This window comes from Setaria italica, chromosome VIII (genome assembly GCF_000263155.2).
Source record: "Setaria italica strain Yugu1 chromosome VIII, Setaria_italica_v2.0, whole genome shotgun sequence".
Taxonomy (NCBI): Eukaryota; Viridiplantae; Streptophyta; class Magnoliopsida; order Poales; family Poaceae; genus Setaria; species Setaria italica.
This window is the reverse complement of record NC_028457.1, coordinates 31,720,347-31,739,972: the sequence shown is the minus strand read 5'-3', so window position 1 is coordinate 31,739,972 and position 19,626 is coordinate 31,720,347. Positions and strand designations below refer to the sequence as shown.

At 44.7% G+C, this 19,626-nt stretch overlaps 2 protein-coding genes across 2 annotated transcripts in view; one reads left to right on the top strand and one right to left on the bottom strand.

Annotated features, from left to right (window-relative positions):
* Positions 1 to 1,188, top strand: part of LOC101783326 (40S ribosomal protein S15a-1) — a 3,529-nt gene extending 2,341 nt beyond the window's left edge. Inside the window, exons 2-4 of the mRNA XM_004979553.3 lie at positions 351 to 494; positions 568 to 728; positions 856 to 1,188. Coding sequence (XP_004979610.1) covers positions 362 to 494; positions 568 to 728; positions 856 to 954 — 393 coding nt within the window. The 5' untranslated portion in view covers positions 351 to 361 and the 3' untranslated portion in view covers positions 955 to 1,188. The remainder of the gene's footprint in view (positions 1 to 350; positions 495 to 567; positions 729 to 855) is intronic.
* A 953-nt stretch (positions 1,189 to 2,141) lies between these two features.
* Positions 2,142 to 6,180, bottom strand: LOC101765117. The gene is made up of 6 exons (XM_004980630.1): positions 4,633 to 6,180; positions 4,405 to 4,512; positions 4,185 to 4,325; positions 3,905 to 3,954; positions 3,214 to 3,369; positions 2,142 to 2,259 (listed from the first exon to the last, which is right to left on the bottom strand). The coding sequence occupies exons 1-6, from the start codon at positions 6,178 to 6,180 to the stop codon at positions 2,142 to 2,144; spliced, it is 2,121 nt and encodes a 706-aa protein (XP_004980687.1).
* Between the last annotated feature and the right edge of the window lie 13,446 nt (positions 6,181 to 19,626).

Genomic DNA, 19,626 nt, shown 5'->3' with positions numbered 1-19,626 from the left:
GGTGGGTGGACAAGCGCAGCAAGCAGTAGCTGCACACGGCGTCGGTGCAAATTGATTACAGCGTGGCAGCCCCCTGCACGATAGAAAAGCCAAAACGACCAATAATTTGAAACGGAGGGAGTAGTGTATACAGTTTCATCTGTTCATTTCTGATGTATTGTCATAGTTTTCTACATGTCTCTTTCATCTTGTATAGATCCTATTTTCCTTAAAATCTGAGAAATGCTCCCTTTTCTAGTTTAACTTCCATTCAAATTCATAGCTTGCCACTATTATCTGTATAACTGACCTAATCCTTCTTTTTTTTGCATCATATGTTTATCTTACAAATTTGTTGTACATGTCTGCAGGCTAGGCAAAGATGGTGAGAGTCAGCGTCCTTAATGATGCTTTGAAGAGTATGTACAACGCAGAGAAGCGTGGGAAGAGGCAAGTCATGATCCGGCCCTCTTCAAAAGTGATCATCAAGTTCCTCATCGTCATGCAACGCCATGGTTAGTTTGTCGTTCACCTGTAATTGTTTGGGAATTGGGAGGATGGATTCATGACTGCTGATCTCTTCTGTAGGCTACATTGGTGAGTTTGAGTATGTTGATGACCATCGTGCGGGGAAGATTGTGGTTGAGTTGAATGGGAGGCTCAACAAGTGTGGGGTGATCAGCCCTCGCTTCGACGTCGGCGTGAAGGAGATCGAGGGGTGGACTGCCCGGCTGCTCCCATCTCGTCAGGTCCCTTTCTTCACCCTAAACTAGTTGTCCAGTTACTTCTCAGCAAAAAAAAAACAAGGTTTCCTATCTGCATCAGTGTATATTGGTATCAGTATAGTCTCATCAGCTTTCTCTGTTTGACATGCAGTTTGGATACATTGTCCTGACAACCTCTGCTGGCATCATGGACCATGAGGAAGCCAGGAGGAAGAATGTCGGTGGCAAAGTGCTCGGTTTCTTCTACTGAAAGAAAGTTTCGTGAAAGCATTATCGATCGGTGTAATAGGATATTTATCTTATGATGGATCTTGCCTATTCCTAGTTGATTACCAGATGCACCTTGAGGGGATCTTGAGCCTTTTTGGTAGTTCTGATGAATTATGCTTTTATGATGTTTCTTCCCAAATGTTATTATGTGCCGCCACTTGCCTTTGTTGGCCATTTTCAAATTTGCCTGATAGTGTGCGCTGTTTGGAGCTCATGAAATGTTGCTTGCTGGTTCCTGAGTAGTGTGTTCATTCTGTTGGACACATTGCGCTTGAAGTGCAAGTACTTGGCGCTCTGGTTGATCTGATGAATTGAGGATGTCGTAGTGCTGCGGTGCATTACACCTCGGTTTGGGTATCATGTTATACAGCTGTGGGTGCTTCTGTCATGTGGATGACACATTCTCCAGGGGAGCTTTCAAAAGATTAAAATTCACATTTGCTTCTGAAACAATTGGTCACATTCACCAGAAGCAACGTAACAGCACATTCCACCAGTTTTCTTCCCATCATTTCAGAATGGTAGCAGTGTGTTCCTGAGCAAAATGCAGAAGAAAGACCGTGGTTGTATTATCTTATAGCAAGTTCTGCGAGACTACAGAAATGAGGGGACATTTTATAGTCTGATTCGTTCCAGCAAATTCCCATCAATCCTCTCACTAGGGGCAGCGCCGCAGCGTATCATAATCAGCAATTTCATCAGGACCCAAGAGCTGGTACCTGCTCGTGCCATTTTTCAAGCGTTCAGCTTCAACATGAAAGACCAAGGTTCAGATCATCGACGCCTTGATGGCGCACGAGGAACGCATCAAATTTTGTGGCCAGAATGGCATCTGGTAAACCTCATTTGATTCACTTCCAGACCTGTATCATTTGTTACATGGAGTATGAACCGCATAATGTTTCTACTACTACTACTCAGTTCTCACAATCTAGACACGAGGCTAAAGAACGACCCATGCGTCCAAACGACCATACATGATACATCTGATAAGTATACCCCATCTTAGTCCACAATATCCTATTCCTGTTCGAACTACAACCTACAAGACAATGAATGCCTAACAGGTGAGAAGCACTGTTTTTCCTACACCATCCTGCACTGATATCTAGGTTTGCTGGCCATTTTGGCCACCTGAGCCGGCACCAGAAGTCTACGATCGAGCTGTCAGAAATTGGATTTCGCGTCAAGGTCATTCCTGCTTTCCGCCATGTTGGTTGCTGGATCTGACAATTCTGTGTTGGTCACCATGGCGACAGAACTCTCACCTTCAACCTGAACCTCACTGCAACAGTAGCGAATGCTTTGAGCTTAGTAGATTGCAAACACAATTACACAACACGTAGTAGAGAGAATGACATTCAGTAAAATGGGATATTCGAATGCAAGTCTAGAAAACTTCTAAACTAAAACAGTGAATGGTTATCACATAATCAGATGATGAAATAAGATCTACTTTGTGAGCACATGGTTAGCTGTAGTGGGTGTTTCGCTTCGCAAGATCAGACATTGAATGTGGTCAACTGCAAGAGTACTCGGTAGTATTCTAGTAAACCAAACATAGCCATTCCTGAAAAGCTAGTAACCGAACTGCGCATCAAACTTCTTGTCTGTTAAATGGCACTGAACCTTATAGATGAGGAGCTAAACTTCCCATGTGAATACTTCCCATGAGTGTTGTGGTAAACAATATCCCCGTATGCAAAATTTTAGGGGCGAAAAGTTCATAGTTCTCTTGGATTGTAACTACTTTTCTGAAAAGCACACTCATGACAAAAAAAAACTATGAAAAGTTTTCTGTCTTTGGAAGTGTTGCAGGAAGCCTAACACTAGCAAATATTCCAATATTATCAATAGGAACCACTGGACAAGATGCTTTTAGACAACAAATACGTGCATTACAAAAAGAAAACCTTTTTCTATTGTAAACCGTACATATTGTTATGCTGTTTATCCACTAAGTGTACAATCGCAATCAATAAGTTAAAAAGTGGCGGCAGTCTACCGAAGTACTGCACAATTCACTAATATGGTGTTCTTACATTAAGGATGTAATCATGATCAATAAGAGAATTCGTTGACAAAGATACAATCAAGATCCTAAAAAACACTCCGTTGAACTACTAGACATTTGACAACATCAATCAAAACTAGATAAAGGACATCATGTAACTTACTCTGGAATAAGGTATAAAGCAAATAGGAAAAAACAAAACAGAATAAAATAAGAGCATCATACCTTTCTTGATTATTCTCACTGATCTTTGCATCAATGTCCAATATATCCAATTTTGCATATAGGTCATTATTGCCTTCTGCCACACTAATTGCCGGATCTGATGATTCCATATTGTTTTCCGGCTTCTCATAACTCTCATCTTTAACATCAACATCACTGCAACAACAATGAAACTTGAAGAGCTGAGCAGGTGACAAAACAAAAGGGATTATTTGGATGTATAGAAGTCTTTATAAATTTCTGAAAAGGTTGGGTGTTATGAGGAAATGGTGATCTGCGCTAGACATTTAGCAAGAATATGATCAAGTGTAGCAAATGCCAATACAATTCTAGAAAATGTAAATAATTTTCTTGGACTTGAATGTTTTTTTTGTAAAAAGCACATTTAGCGAAAATAATAAGAACAACATTGTGTCTTTAGAAGTGTAACAGAAAGTCCTGTGCAACAATAACGAATACTCCAGTATTATGAATAGGCACCACCGGACAAGGTGCTTTGTTATACAACAAATGTGTATGGAGCACCCCTTTCTACTCTAGACAATCCTAAATAATGTTATGTAGCTCATTCATTAGTGTGTAGTTGCGATCAGCAACATAAAAAGATAGAGGCAGTCTGTTGAAGTACTGAACAAGACAACATCAATGAAAGCTATGAACAGGACAAGCAGTCAAGAATAATAACAATTACCTTTCTTCATAATCTCCACTGACCATTAGAGCCCCATCTGCTTGGGAAGGCTGAAAGGAAATTCCTTGTGTCAGTACTTCTATTTCTCTTTCATTTTACCTAATGAGACAGTAGGACTGAAACGAACTCTGTTGTGCTGTACTTTACCTCTATTGTTTTAGTTGCATCAACTAACGAGACAATAATACAACTAAGGACTGGTCGAAAGATCGAATACCCTTGGTGTTATCATTTAGGAACAAGTGAAATTAGCAGAAACAACCTTCATCTAGATCTTTACCTGTTTATTGTCCCCTGTTTCGCGATCCTCCTCTGCACGGGATGGCTCAACTTCTTTAGTGAATACGGCATCAATATCAGTAGCACTAATCTTCTTAGCAGCTAATTCTGGATCTTCAGTCATGCATTTCTTTAATTCTCTCTGCAGATGGTTATCCGTATACAATATGAGCAAACAGCTGTATCACTTGACTTAAACAAGCAAATTCAGAGATACAAACCCATAGGAATGATCTTGCAAGTGTCAGAATGGCTCCTCGATAATCCAACACAGAAGCTTTGAGAAATTCGTTCCACAACTCTCGGATCCTAGGAAGAGCCTCTGAAAACTGCAATGCAAAAATAGTGAAACATGAGTCTCATTAACACTACCAATACAAGAATTCATCTAAAGAAGAAATGCTGAATCAAAATCATGTTGAGTCAAAGTCATGCAAAAATTGTCGAACCTCAGTACTAGATTTATCTGCAGGCAGAGTCTTCAATTTGTCCTTAATGCTCTCAAGAAGCATACATCCTTTCTCACGCTTCTGTTCTAGTAATTCAGGAAATGGCTTTGCTCCTACTCCACTTGAAGGTGCGTAGAACAACCATTTGAATACATCACTGCTCTTGCTGAAGCAGATCATGTCTTGCTCGGCTGAATCTTCACAGAAAGTCACCCCATCCAGAGAATCATCACTCTCTAGTGCTTCGTCACCGAGTGTTGTTCGATCCAAAAGAGATTGCAGCCGTGGCAGGACTGCCCTTGGGTGCTTGTTGCACATGTGTGACAGCAGCAGACCAGATTCCACAAACTTCTTGCGATCACAAATGGGGCAATCCCAGAACCTCCAAGCCTTGTGTTCCTCGACAAAGCTCCGCACGTCGGACATGGCGAACGCACACGACCGATCAACCTTCCTGTACTCGTCCTGCAGCACATCGAACCTCAACCGGAGGAAGCCGTCGCGCTGGCTCTCACCGCTCATGGAGTCCCAGTAATCGCTGGCCGCCACCAGGATCTTGTTCAGCAGCTCGTGGAACTCGCAGGCCAGCGAGACCAGCCTCGCCCCGCGGTTCTCCCCGCCGATGGACCAGGCCGGGATGCAGTCCATCTGCGGGTCATCGGGCTCCTTCATGTCGAGCGCGCGGCGGCACTCGCGCTCCGCGGCGTCGTACTCGCCCAGGACGAAGAGGAGCCTCGCGTGGAAGGAGGCGATCACCGGCGATCTGGGGAACGCCCGCGCCGCGCGCTCAGCCATGGCCAGGGTGCGGCGCAGGAACGGGCGCTTGTCGATGGCGGCGTCGAGGCTGCGCACGAACTCCAGGTCCATGTACGCCTGGAGGTGCTGCGCGCGCGCCAGGTTGGGGAAGGTCTCGGCGACGAGCTTGGCGCGCTTGCGGCCCTCCGCCGCGCCGAGCTGCCTGCCGGCGTCGAGCACCTTCCGGACGGCGATGGGGAGGAGCTCCTCGACCGTCATGCGCGCGTAGGAGGCGCGAGCGCGCCCCCTGGCCTCCCTGACCCTCTCGCCCGCGAAGGCCGGGTCGCGCTCGTGCTCGTAGCCCTCGTACATGCCGTAGGCGGCGTTGTGGAGGGCTGGGTCGGAGGGGCGGCGGATGGTCTGCGCGCGGCGGAACTCGGCCTCGGCCTCGGCGTACATCCGGGACGCCGCGAGCGCGTCGCCGAGCGCGGCGGCGACGTCGACGCAGTCCGGGGCGAGGCGGCGCGCCTCGGCGAGCGCGTCGCGGGCGACGCGGAGGTGCGGCGCCGCCGCGGCCTTGCGTTCCCCCGGGGTGCCCTCGCCGCAGGCTGCGCGCACGGCGGCGGAGTAGTGGAGCTCGCCCAGGAGGCGGTGCGCGACCGCCGAGCCCTGGTTCGCGAGCATGAGGGCGCGGGCGCGGGCGAGCGCCGCGTCCATTTGGCCGTCGTGGTCGATGAGCAGGATCTCCGTGGCCACCTCGCGGACGGCCTCGGCTGCTGCGGCCGCGTCCGCGCCCGCGTCCGCGTCGGCCATCCCGGGGGTGGAGGCGCGGGAGTCTGTAGGGGGCGCGCGCGAGGTGTTCGGGGAAACGCCCGCGCGCGGCGAGGCGTGGGGCGGCGGAGCTCGGGGGTTTTGGTTTCGGTGGAGGCGTCGAGGCGAAGGGAGGGCGGATGGGGATTTTATAGTGACGCCGTGGAAGATGGTGGTGGGGCCTGGTGGTGGTCCTGCCGTGCTGGCCGCCGCCGAGAATGATGGGGGGTTTATCGCGCTCACTAGATTTGGGGGAAGGACGATGGGAGGTTGATGTGGGTCCAGGGCTGGGGTTTGGTTGATGGGATTCTCTTGGGCCCACCAGTCAGTCATAGCACTTGCACTAGCCAGCCTTGATGCTAGCTGCCTAAAATACTTGTGGTTAAAAGAAGTATATTTGGTATGTAATTTAGAAAGATAATATAAATTGTGATACAAAATTAAAGCTTGTTAGTTCTGGAGTCTTCATGCAGTTGTCATCCAGCCCATCCATTGTTTCCGAAAACGCCCTCAGTTTGTGCTCGCCTGGATTCCTGTACAGTGATGCGCTTTACCGGTGCTAGCTAAAACTGTGTGGGTATACCAGAACTAAACCGTAGCCGAAAATCTTGTGAGCGTTATCAACTTTTTACTAAGCCTTTTCATGAGCAATGAAGCAAACATGAACATCGTACGTTCATCTACATGGAGTGCACGGGATGCCTTTCTGATCCATTTTGCTCGCTTGAATTTCCGCGCTTCTGTGATGAGCTTTAGGAGTGCTAAAAATTGGTAGGGAATTGAACAGTAGGAGTGCTAAAAATTGGTGAGAGAATTGAACAATGGACGCGACAAATGTCAGGAGCTTTATCAACTAACTACCCGGTGAATTAAAACAAACATGAATTGTTCACCTAAATACCCGGTGAATGCCATGCACTATTTGTGCAAACAGGCCTACCCACATTTGATGAGGTTCCGTCATATTCATTTTGGATTTCTACAGAAAGTTGTATTGTGTGATTTAGCAGTGCTGAAATTATATAGACGAATGTGGTAGAGAATTAAACGGCATGCAAATCTTATGGGTAGCACAACTTTTCCTCACAAGATTGGGAGGGAAGATGCATAGTCGATGTGGGTCCAGGGCTGGCGGTTTTTGTTATTGTGATTCTCTTAGGCCCACTAGTCAGTTAGACTACTTCCAGTGCTTTGCTAGGCTGTGATGCTAGCTGCCTACATACTTGTAAAACAATAGTTCGTAGGAGTATGTTTGATATGTAATTTCAAAGTTATTGTGATACAAAGCTTGTTAGTCTAGAGCATTTCATGTGGTCTATCCTTCAATGTGCAGTTGTTGAAATGTCCTCCAATGCGTGGTTGTCACCTAGCATGTCCGTTGTTTCCGCTGGGAAGACAAAGCATCCGCAATCATTTTGTGCTTGTTTGGATGACCGTGTTGTGTGAACTGTATAGTGATGTGCTTTAGTAGTGCTAAAATTGCATTGGCATACTAGAATTTGGTAGAGAATTAAACCACAGATGAATCTTATGAGCATTATCAACTTTCGCTAAGCCTTTTTGTGAGTGATGAGGTAAAAAGGAATTGTTCATCTATTATGGAGTGGACGTGCCTTTATTTTAATAGACATATTTCATAAGTTTCAACATAATCATTTTTGCTCCTCTAAATTTCTACAATGCCTGAGCTGTACGATGTGCTAAAATTTGGGCATACTAAAATTTGGTAGAGAACTTAACGGTGGACAAATCGCAAGAGCATAATCAACTCTTGCTAAAAGTCTTTTTTCTAGGTAAAAATGAAGCAAACGTGAATTTTTCACCTGCTACAGATTGCATGTCATGTGCTCTTTATGTTAATGGGCCGGCTTGCTCACATTTCATGAGGTTTTGTCATATTTATTTTGGATCTCCACAGTGCCTGAGCTGTACAGTAAAATTAAAAATTATATGATCATACTAAAATGTGGTAGAGAATTAAACAGACAAATCTTATTATGTGCATTACAACTTTTGCTTAGTTCTTTTCTGGAGCAATGTAGCAAAATTAGACATTTCTTGATATTTGTTTGTTGTAGCTAGTTGCATAGTTGTAACCTAACAAATGTTATTTTTAGGAATTTCCATTGTTGCTCTTTTATCTTTACGTTATATGTTAGACATACATATAAGCTACTTCACATAATCCGAGATATATATAAAGAGCATTGCACAATTCTAGAAGAGACTAAAGAAAATATAATCATTTGTGACTATGGAGGTGCTAAAGGTATGATCCTCATCTAGGTGACAGTTATCTTCACATCAAATTTGGTATATATATTTATTCTTTTTTCAAAGTCAACTAATTCCTCGTATGTTAGTCAAAAGTTATAATTCTACAAGGATGGCTGTTAATCAAGTTATAATTTTACAAGGATAGCTATATAGTTGATCTCAAGTGGTTGTAATTACATTTTGGAGTCTCCACCAAACAAACCAAATATGATACTTTTCACATATGCATAATTATAACACTACTTTTCTAATAGGTGTTATTTTAATAATAGCATGGTCTTACCACCATTGTCTATAAATCATATGATGATATTATTATAGATGAAATATTAGTGCTCGTTATTGTTAATGGTGTGTTTACTAGGAGAAGCAGATATTCCAAAATTACTCTATTTTTTTAAAAATCCAGACTTAATCTTCGTCTTTTGGCTTCATCTTGTGAATTTCTATTTTGTTTGGAGTATATTACTTGTTAGGAGTACTTTGAAGTAAAAATCAGAAGTCGTTGCTGCTTCTTTGCAGGAGAGCCCATATCTAGCCACAAAGCAGTATATTTTTAAGAGTTTTGTTTATCACATGCAGTTTATTTTAATTATGGCATGCTAAATGTAATTTCCTTTCAAATAAGTGAATTTGTCTAATCATTTTTCTCAGTAATACTATAAACACAAACAAGATCATATTTTAAATAAATTAGGGTTCTACTATGTACAAAAGCATCTTTTAATGCTCATTGTATTCCAAGCAAAATTGCTTCAAAGTTGCAATTCAGACCAAACACTTTGAGATCTTAGCTTCTCTTGCAGCCAACTTCTCGAGAAATTGCACTCTGAAGCCCACAAACCTGGCCCAAGATTCAGCCAAATGGGGCCTAAATATCTAATTAGAATTAGACAAGGATGTACAAAAGGCTGTGGCACCAAATCGATTTTGCATCTATCCCATATGAATGCTACCTCAATCAAATGAGGAAATAGCTTCAGCAGCAGTGATCAATGAATACTTCTACATCTGACAGAGTCAAAGAAAAGTATTTGGGGTCGGAGACTCCTATGGCGATACTGATTGAGTAAACTCTCCCAAGAATCTGCAAACTGAAAATACAAGAAAAAATCATGAGCAATACAAGGAAAAACAAAAAGGTGAAACTTTAATCAAGAACTCATGCCTCTATTGTCTTGCTTCCATATATGATCCATTTTCCCTCTTTCCGGGCAAAGCAGATATGTTCCTCCTCAACACAGCATACCTGATTACAAAGTAAGATTGTGTGCCTATTATAAACTGGTCAAATATGAACAGGTGTACAACTCCATGCATATTTTGAAATGAAACTACGAAGCACAGAGGCCAGCAGTCCATTTTATTATATAGAGCTAGACACATTTAGGCTAATAAATGTTAAGGATTAGCAAGGCATTTGAAATTTCTCCCGTTCTCTCCCAATAGAGCTCACAACCTAAAGTGCATAGCATATATATTTAGAGGATAACACTGCAGACGTGAGAATTCATGAACAGAGGAATTAAATAACAAGTATGAAAAACAGGAGGTTCTCTTAGGACATACAGCTGTAGCTAGATTATAATCTTCTCGACGGAGGACTTCATAAAGTACGTCGAACTGCAATGGTGTGGTTATGCTCATCATTACGTCTGACATGTCTATGTGGCTTTCCTTGTCAACTGCCCAGTTAAAAACTGCAACAATGGTACAAAGAGAAAGATAAAGTTGGCAATGTAAAGTTGAAAATTATTGTCAAGAAAGAATGTTTTGTCATTAAATTTAATTATTGTGGTAATGGAAACACAAGTTTGGAATATCATTGTACTGGTTATATGATAGCCTGATTTTGTATGGAACTGCAATATTCGAACATTGCATCAAAAGCACTAGTCCTGTATAGTTTCTTGCTTTGCCTTTCCTTCTTTTGCATCTTAACATAGAAAATAATACACGGAACAAGCAACTGTACCAATAGCGAAAATAGGAGGTGCAGATTGAAGAGAACGCTCATTTTTATTCCCACATGGGCAGGTCTCACTGTCATACTGCATCTTCTTGTCCGCATCTCTCAGAAGCTGACCAAGTGATTTCATCTTAGCAATCAACAAAATATGAGACCGAAATTAGTATTTTCCACATGAGGGCATCAAATACGACAAAGTGCTGTTTACCTCCATTGCTTGAATTGCACTGACATCAACGCTGTGGAAAAATGTAGTGTGCTCCTTTCCTTCGCAGGATTCATTCAGGCAGTTGCATTTCTTTTGTTCTCTAATGGGCAAACCAAAAACATTATGTGCTACACATACGTAATCGAGACATCTCGTTGTGCTTATTGCTCGGTGTTCAAAAGTTGCGTTGTCAGACTGCAGGGAAGCATGTGACTTGTGCAATGACTCAAAGATTGTTGATACAATTTCTGATGCAATGTTCACACCTTCCTACAAACAAATAATAAAATTGAACTAGTTAGCTTCTATCAGAATCACAAATGAACCAAATGAAGGGTCCATTGCTACTTTGATCATAACCTCTTCCAGGCATCTATCTAGTAGTTAGCACCAAAGAAATGCTGGACCACATATTCTTTTGCAGAGGCTCCACTTAGGATAACAGAAGCAGTGACAAATAAAATGTGAAAGGAACAAACCTTCCCAAAAAGATTCCGTTCGTTCAAAATATCACTGAAAGCAGTTCTTACATCACTTGGAAAAGTAGTGACTCCATAGTCTTTCTCATTGTCCCATGCATTAAATACTTTTCCCAAAAGACAGGCAATGCAGTGGACTTCAACAGTAAAATGAGGCAGTACAAGTGGCATATTCAGGAACCTATCATGGAATTCCCTCAAATGCCACAATGCCTGCAGTAATATTAGAATATCTTTGTTAGAGGAGAAACACCTATATATTGAATGTTTTGAAAGAAGAATGAAAAAAATTAATTACCCGAAGAGTAACAATAAGAAACTGCAGATCGTCAGCAGTAATGTGCAGTACAGTGGTCACTCCACAGTCGACTGAAAAGCTTTCAGTTTCGAAAGTAGAATAGTTTGAGCTATCTGTTTGCAATGTTGTTGGTCAAGCGAAGTAAGTTCTTCATGAGTTTATGGTAAAGAACAGAATAATAAATAATGATAGATGCCATTTAGAATAGACAAGATTAATATTTCTTTACATCTACCACATGGCTGTGGAAATATATATTTATATAGCTTGCTCGTATGGTTTTGCACAAGTGATGCTACTCAGAAGCCCTTTTCTGTTTGGTGTTTGGATCTCATAGAAAAAAGCTGATCAGAAATAAGTAAAAACAAATTAAGAGAGATGTTTGCAGTTGCACCTGATTGTGAGAGCGAGGAGTTTTCACAATCATCTGTCCTACTGAACGTAAAACGCATATCTGAATCAGTGTCTGGAATTTTATCTTCGAATAAAGATTCACCATGCAGACTATCCAAACCATCTCCATTGTCAACAGCATCTTTATCAACGCCGTTCCTCAAGTCTTCTCCAGGAGAACTATTTAACTTAACCTGTTGAACATGAATACAAGGATTCAAGCAATTATAAAATGATAAAAAGCATGTGATAATTGTAAAAATAAGCTAGACAAGCACTACACTAACCCATATATAGGCCCTAATAAGAGGCAAAATGGCAGCACTGTAATCAAACGTACAGACTTCAACAAGTTTATTCTTTAAATAGCCCACTTCATTATCCAATAGCAACATCTCAACATCTATAGATTCCGCCTGCATGTTTGCCAGGAAAAAACTGAAGATTAATCAACAAGGATTGAGGAAAGCGAGATGCATTTTCTCTGTTTACTAGTAATATATATCGAAACTTCCCTCTATTCTACACTGTCTAAAAGACATAACTCCCCCATGTTTCATTGCATGCAACCCACACTAAGCTGTAAATCGAAACATAAGTACCATTGAAATGCAAAGTAAGGACCTCCGTAAGGGAATAACCCCTATGATTTTTCTCCTTTGCAGCACACTTCAGATTCGATTGCCTCAGCAATGAATCTGATATTTCACATATCCTTTCTAAGACTTCGTTTCCATGATGAACACACTTCTGCCTCAAGCTGGTCCATGGCATCGCTACCTCTTCCAGAGAATTTAATAGCCATCTAAACACTGCATCCTTCTCGCAAGAACCATCCTTTTTTCTTGAAACAATCTGCTCAGCGTCCAAAGATAATAATAAGCTCCCATCTTGGACCAGAGATATGATCTCAGACCGACCCTTGCTCTTCCCTTCATTACCCAAAACCCTCACAAATTCCCAGCCTCTGGATAAATGGTTAAGCAGCTGTTCCAATGGTTTCACGAGCCTCTGAAGTTCCCTGGAATCCAACGAGGTGACACAGGAAGGAACGCAATATGGCAATGGTTTCTTGGACCTGCCTCTTGCTAACTTGATGACCCTGTCCATAAGACTAACAGGGAGAGCCTTAAATGTATTGAGACAAGAAAAAACCTCCTTGATCTTGTCCAGGACCTTTCTTCGGTCAGGGTCTTCTTCTCCCATCTCATCAAATGACGTCCACTTCAAGGAATACTGAATCTCTTCGGTATCCAAGGTTGCTCTTTTGGGCATCAATGGCTGCAATTCTTGGAGTTCATGAATGTACTCACCCTCGACATGTGACATGAATGAGTTTGCGTCCAAGAAAACATTGTCGCAAACAGGGCACAGCCAGTACGCCCACGCCTTTGTGGCCTTGGCGAACTCCACTGCCCTGGTGAGCAGATGCACGGCGCCCGTTTGGTCGCAGTGCGCCGTCAGGTCGTCGAAGCTCACCGTGAGAAAGCGGCGCAGGTCGTCGTCGGTCAACGCGCTCCGCTTGGTGGCGTGGCGGCAGCAGCAGTTCATCTTCGTCGGCGCCATCACCGGCGGGAGCGGCGCGGCGGCGTGGCGAGCCCCCGCGGCCTCCAGGGCCTCCGCGTCGGCGCGGAGCCCGAGGAGCCGCTCCCGCGCCGCCGCGACGCGCGCCTGTGGGCTCGGCGCCATGAGGCCGCCGCGGCGGGAGGCGGCGGCGTGCAGGGCCGGGTCGGTGGGGTCCGCCACGGCGAGCGCGCGCGCGCACTCCGCGAGGGCCTCGCCGGGCCGGCGCGCGTAGAGGAGCGCGGAGGCGAGCGTGGCGGCGATCCCAGGGCACCGCGGGGCGAGCTCCGCGGCGCGGCGGAGCGCCGGGACCGCGTCGCCCGCCCGCGCGGCCGTGGCGCGCGCGTCGCCGAGGACGTGGTGCGCGAGGGGCGACGCCGGGTGGCGGTCCGCGAGGCGTGCCGCCGCCACCCCGCCGTCGTCGGACCGGGCGCGGATCGCGGACTCGGCCTCCTTCCGGAAGGCGGCGGTGGAGTCGTCCCAGTCCGCGTTAGTCGGCGGCGGCGGCGGCGGCGCGCCCCCCTCCGGGCGGGGCGGCTTCCTGCTGCCGCCGCCACCCTTCTTGCTCTTTCGGCCCATTGGAGTGTCCGAGTGTGGGGGGCAATGCCGCCGGCGGGGGTGCTCGATGCAATGTCGTGGACGGCGCAGATCACCACGCGCGACGGCGGCGAGAAGCCGCGGAGCCACGACTCGAGGAGGGTGGGAGGGGACTGCGGGCGTGGGACCCACTCGTCAGCGTTACGTGACTTCTGATCATGGTCTTGTAGTTGTAGTATACCCGTATACGTTGACGAAGCATACGTGCTCACCTCAACTTCTACTATCTTTTTCCTGGGTATATACAATTGTTTTTAAAAGGAATTAAATTTCATGAAACCAAATGAGATGCAACTAAGGGCCTGTTTGGTTCCTTTGCTTATTTTTAAGCACGTGTCACATCGAATGTTTAGACACTAATTAGGGGTATTAAACGTAGACTATTTACAAAACCCATTACGTAAGTGGAGGCTAAACGGCGAGACGAATCTATTAAACCTAACTAATCCATCATTAGCAAATGTTTACTGTAGCAACACATTGTCAAATCATGGACTAATTAGTATCCAAACATTCGATGTGACGGGTACTTAAAAATAAGTCAGGAACCAAACCAGGCCTAAATCATTGGCCACATGTCACAAATACACACCTTTTCCTTTTTCCAAATTTTTCGGATGATGATGTGGCATAATTTGTTTTCCTGTTGTACCCTAAAATAGCACATGTTTTTTTTTCTTTTTGTATAACAAATTAGATCTAATCTAAGCCAGTACGGTGTGTTAAAATTAGGTGATTTGAAAAAAAATCGTTTGTTGCAAGTCTAAAACACGCAGGTAATATATAGACGTTCCCAAGCATTTTGATTAGGTTGTGTGTTAAAATTATGTGATTTGAACAACATTTTTATGCTTGAAAAGTTTTCATTGCCGATGAAAAGACCTTAAGAAGATATTTTAGGTTAAAGAGTTAAAAGGAAGAACACTTTTCATAAGGTTGTCATTGGTCAAATATAATATCATATATAGTTGCATATGTATCAGGTTGTATAGTTGAGACCGCGATCGTCCGATCCAAAAGGTTCGTGCATGATGCGGATCGAGAGTAGTATGAAAAATACGCACAGATCGGATTTGAGCGATCAGAAAGAGAGAAAAAATCGTGGCAATGCAAGGAGCTGCGGATACGCACAGATCGGATTGCTCCAGTAACATGCGTATTGACAAGTAACCTTTGGATCCCTAATCCCTGTGTGCAATGCAATGGAGGTCGGTCGGCCACGTGCGCGTAGGTGTGAGTTGAAATGAAGAACACTTTTCCTTCAAATCACACCCATGCCCACACATACCCGCATAGATGCATTCTAAGGGGTGTTTGGGAGGCATGGGCTAAACTTTAGTTCCCTGTCACATCAAATGTTTGGATACTAATTAGTAGTATTAAACATAGGCTAATTACAAAACTAATTGCATAACCCCTAGTCTAAATCGCGAGATGAATCTATTAAGCCTAATTAGTCCATGATTTGATAATATGGTGCTACAGTAACCATTCGCTAATGATGGATTAATTAGGCTTAATAGATTCGTCTCACGATTTAGCCTAGGGGTTCTACTATTAGTTTTATAATTAGCTTATATTTAGTCCTCCTAATTAGCATTCGAACATCCGATGTGACAGTGCTAAAACATCCAAACAACCCTAACACACTTGTAACAAGGTTTCACATTTAATCACTTTACAAACCAAAGGTGAACATATTCTATTATAATAACTCAAATCAACTAAACTTTGCAAACTATAATGTGTGATCGAGTCATAAGGTCGTCATTGGTCAAAATCTCCCATTTTCCATATATATAGACTACAAAGTACAAAGTGATATACATCCCACGTATACAAAGTACAAAATACGTACGGATCGGATTTTAGCATGCGCGCGAGAGAGAGAGACCGATGCGGCAGTGTAACGAGCTGCAGATGCAGCAATTTTGGAACCGAGGTGGTTTGCTGGTAGCATACGTGCTGACCTTTTTGTATCCCCGTGCGCGCAATGCAACGAAGGTCTCGGCCTCGTGCACGGCCGTTGCACGTACGCTAGCTGCGCCGAAACCTTTGTCACGACAGATGCATGAGGAGGAAAGTATCGGTAGGCAGCGTTTATACCAGTGGCTCGCTACTGTTTTCGCGTCCGTCCCTGTACTTGCTGAACGTTGGGTGACCTTGACGCGCGCGAGAATGGCACGCTGGCGCGCACTGTTCACCACGGTTGTCCTCCTTCGGCTTTATTCCAAGGTGCCGCTAGCTCCCATTCATTACTACTACTGGCCTAGGTGGTGGCTTAGCCTACCTGACCGCATTTGTCCCCGGACGAGACGGCGAGCTGCCGCTGCACGCGGGGGACAGCGTCGTAGATGCTGGTACCTGCCGCGCTCATCCAGCGACCGAGTCCAACCGTCCCGTCGGCCGGTCACCCGGCGGCCGGACGGGACGCGAGTGTGAGTTGCGTCACGTCGGGCGGTCTCGCCAGTCGCCCGGCCGGCGCCACCATCATTGCCCATGCATGGTGGCGCGCGCGCCGCCCCCCCGAGGCGGCGAGGCCTGGAGCGCGCGTCTCGCCCGCCTGCGCCGCGGTCACGTCGACCGGCCCCGTCCCTCCCTCCTCCGCTCGCCGATGACGGCAACTGCCAGTGCTAGCTCCGCCTCGTCTGGCGCGCGGGGGCGCCAGCGCTGCGTCATGCCCGTCAGGCGCCGGATCCCTTTTCGGGATAGAGTCGATGGGCGATGGATGGCGCCCCCGTCCCAGCTCGCCGCGCGCGGACGACGTCACGCGCGCCAGGCTTTGTCCTCCAATCTCCAGGTAGGCAGGTACCGAGGAGCCATGACTAGCCGGCGTCTGACAGCCTGAGCCCTCAGCCCCTGCCTCCTGGCGTACGCGTACCATCCAGCCACCCGGAGCACGGCAACGCCACTGACCTGACCTCCTCCCTGGTGCTGGTACTCCCCTAGGCTACTTCACAAGTTGCATGCCACACATCGAGGCCGTTCCGGCGCGTGACCAATCATCGCTTCTTCACCCCCTTGCCCCAGCAAAAAATCTAAGCCGTTGCATTGAAAGCAAAAGCATCCATGAACCTTACCTCGGCAGTTCCTGATGATCTAAGTGTGAGTTTGGGAGGGTTCCGACTCCGACTCCCACTCTCGCAAAGGCATGGAGAAGCTAGAGCCGTACCAAATGTTCATGGCGTCGGAGCCATTTCTAGGCATATCGTGGGGGAGTCGGAGCTCTTTTGGAACTGCATGGTGAAGAAAAAAAAAGAGCTTCGTAGCTTCGACTCCGGCTCAGCTTGCGGAGCACTCGGCGAGGATCCCTCCCAAACTCATCCTAATTAATTTGTCTTCCACTTTTGTAATCAAATTAAATCATCTCCAACAATAAGAGGGACTCTTTTCTTAGACTTGCTTGGTTCTTCTAGGGATTAAACTAAACTTTAGTCCCCCTGTTTGATTCTAGTGACTAAAGGTTATTAAAGCAGTTGAACAAAAACCAAATTGCCCCTAATCAATGCCTGCCGCTGCCCTTTTTCCCGCCCCCGACAACCAGCGTTCCCACCATGCCTTGCCGCTGGCCTTCTCTGCCTTGCCAGCAGCGTAGCGTTCCCACCATGCCTTGCCGCTAGCCTTCTCTGCCTTGCCACGCTGCTGCTGGCCAGCTTTGCCAAAAATAAATTGTTCATTTATGCCAAATAATGTTCATAATACACAAATCTCATTCTTACAAAACATAAGAGCTATGATCTATTAAACAATCCATCGGCTATCCAATCCCGAAACTGATTCATATTTTAATTTCCGTCCTCGTGTTGGGTAGTAGCTATATTTCCTTGAGACGACGATGCTTCTAACGGTAAAACATAGTTTTCATCATCATCCGCCATACCGAAGTACTCATCTGCCATAGCACTCTCTTTAATAAAATTATGAAGTGCCATGCTAGCAATAATTATTTGGCTTTACTTTGCCATTGGATAATTCGGTAAGTTTAGCAAAATCTATCTTCTTCTCATCCTATACAAGGCCGTACATATTGATGATCTCTTACCAATGATTGATTGATTCATCGATTTATTTATTTATTTATTTCGGCTCCCTGATCTCAGTTTCATTACCCATCTACCGTTGCATATATTAGAAGCATCCATGAACCTTATCTTGGCAGTTCCTACTAATGATTTAATTTGTATTCCACTCTTATAATCAAATTAAAATTCATCTCCAATAATAAGAGGGACTTTTTTGAATCCTTTGGACCTTATCTTGCATTCCCCATGACAAAAATGTCATATTCTTCTCATTAAGGGGGCGTTTTGATCCTTAGCAAAAGTTTAGTCCATGTCACATCGAATCTTCGGAGGCTAATTAGGACTAAATATGAGTTAATTATAAAACTAATTACACAGATGGAGGCTAATTCACAAGATGAATCTATTAAGCCTAACTAATTCATCATTAGCAAATGGTTACTGTAGCACCACATTGTCAAATCATGGCCGTCTCACAAATTAGCCTCCATCTGTGTAATTGGTTTTGTAATTAGTCTATATTTAATACTTCTGATTAGTATCTAAATATTCGATGTGACAGGGATTAAACTTTAATCTGGGAACCAAACAGGCCTAAGAGCATACACATTGATGATCTCCTATTGTAGTTGATTGTCAAGGCTACTTCAGCCCCGCAGAGTTGTGAGAAAAGTTCTTCGTGATCTACCGTGAGTCTGCAATATCTTTATATGCGCGTAATCTTTTGAAGCGCCATCAACATATTGTTTAAAATGATCCGTGAGGACCTCGAAAAAAAAAAGAATGATCTATGAGGGGGCACTAGTGATCGTTATACTGTAGAGTAATGAATGCGCTCCTGTACGACTCCTACTCATGGTTCAGTCACACCTTTGGATACTAGTTGAAACAGGAGCCATGTGCCCCCTCCCCTCCCCCACCCCTAAAAATATGAAGAAGCTCTGGCAAACTGCATTGCCATCCCTATAACTACAGCTCATTAATCTAAATCTATTATATATCCTTCAACATCTAGAAATGTCGAAGAAATATCTCAAAAACTGGAACCCAAATTCTATGAAAATCTAACAGTTGACAAAGTTCGTTTTGATACTATGCTCCACTTCCACACGAAATTCAAGTGAACTTTCCAACAAAAAAAAAATCATGTTTGAACTACTGGATGGAAAATTGTCATCTAGTGCAAATGAAGTTTCTCTCGAACGATATATTGAATTTGCACCTGCATTACCGCGCCAATGTAGTTCATAGCATCGCCAATAGTAATGTAGAAAAAGTTTCAAAAATCTCCAGCAATTTGAAACTTGGCTATTTGGAGCCAATATGCACTCCTCTCCCAAACTTATACATACACGGACATGCATGTGAACCATTGCCAGCCTCCAGTGTAGTAGTATTGCTTCTATTTACGTCGACAGAAACCTTGTCATTAGAATGACATCTCCGGTTGCTCGTCCAAGGGTCCATGATCGAGTTCAATGCATCGGTCCAGCTAGGAGCTGTCGCTGATAAGCTGAAGTGAACATGTCACTAGATGCCTAGATAGCCATCGCTCCATGCATCTCTGCTGCGCACAGTGTTTTGATTCTTCCTTTTTGCTTGTTTGCACATGAGTGCATGCAGCCATGCACGCCCAGCTTTTC

Bases quoted from the DNA above. Each gene is read 5' to 3' on its own strand.
- LOC101765117 (XM_004980630.1), bottom strand. From the start codon at position 6,180: ATGGCCGACGCGGACGCGGGCGCGGACGCGGCCGCAGCAGCCGAGGCC. The intron at 3,955-4,184 runs GTAAAGATCTAG...ATTTCCTTTCAG, and splicing joins AAACAGGGGACAATAAACAG to CCTTCCCAAGCAGATGGGGC. The intron at 3,370-3,904 runs GTAATTGTTATT...TTGTTGTTGCAG, and splicing joins AGTGGAGATTATGAAGAAAG to TGATGTTGATGTTAAAGATG.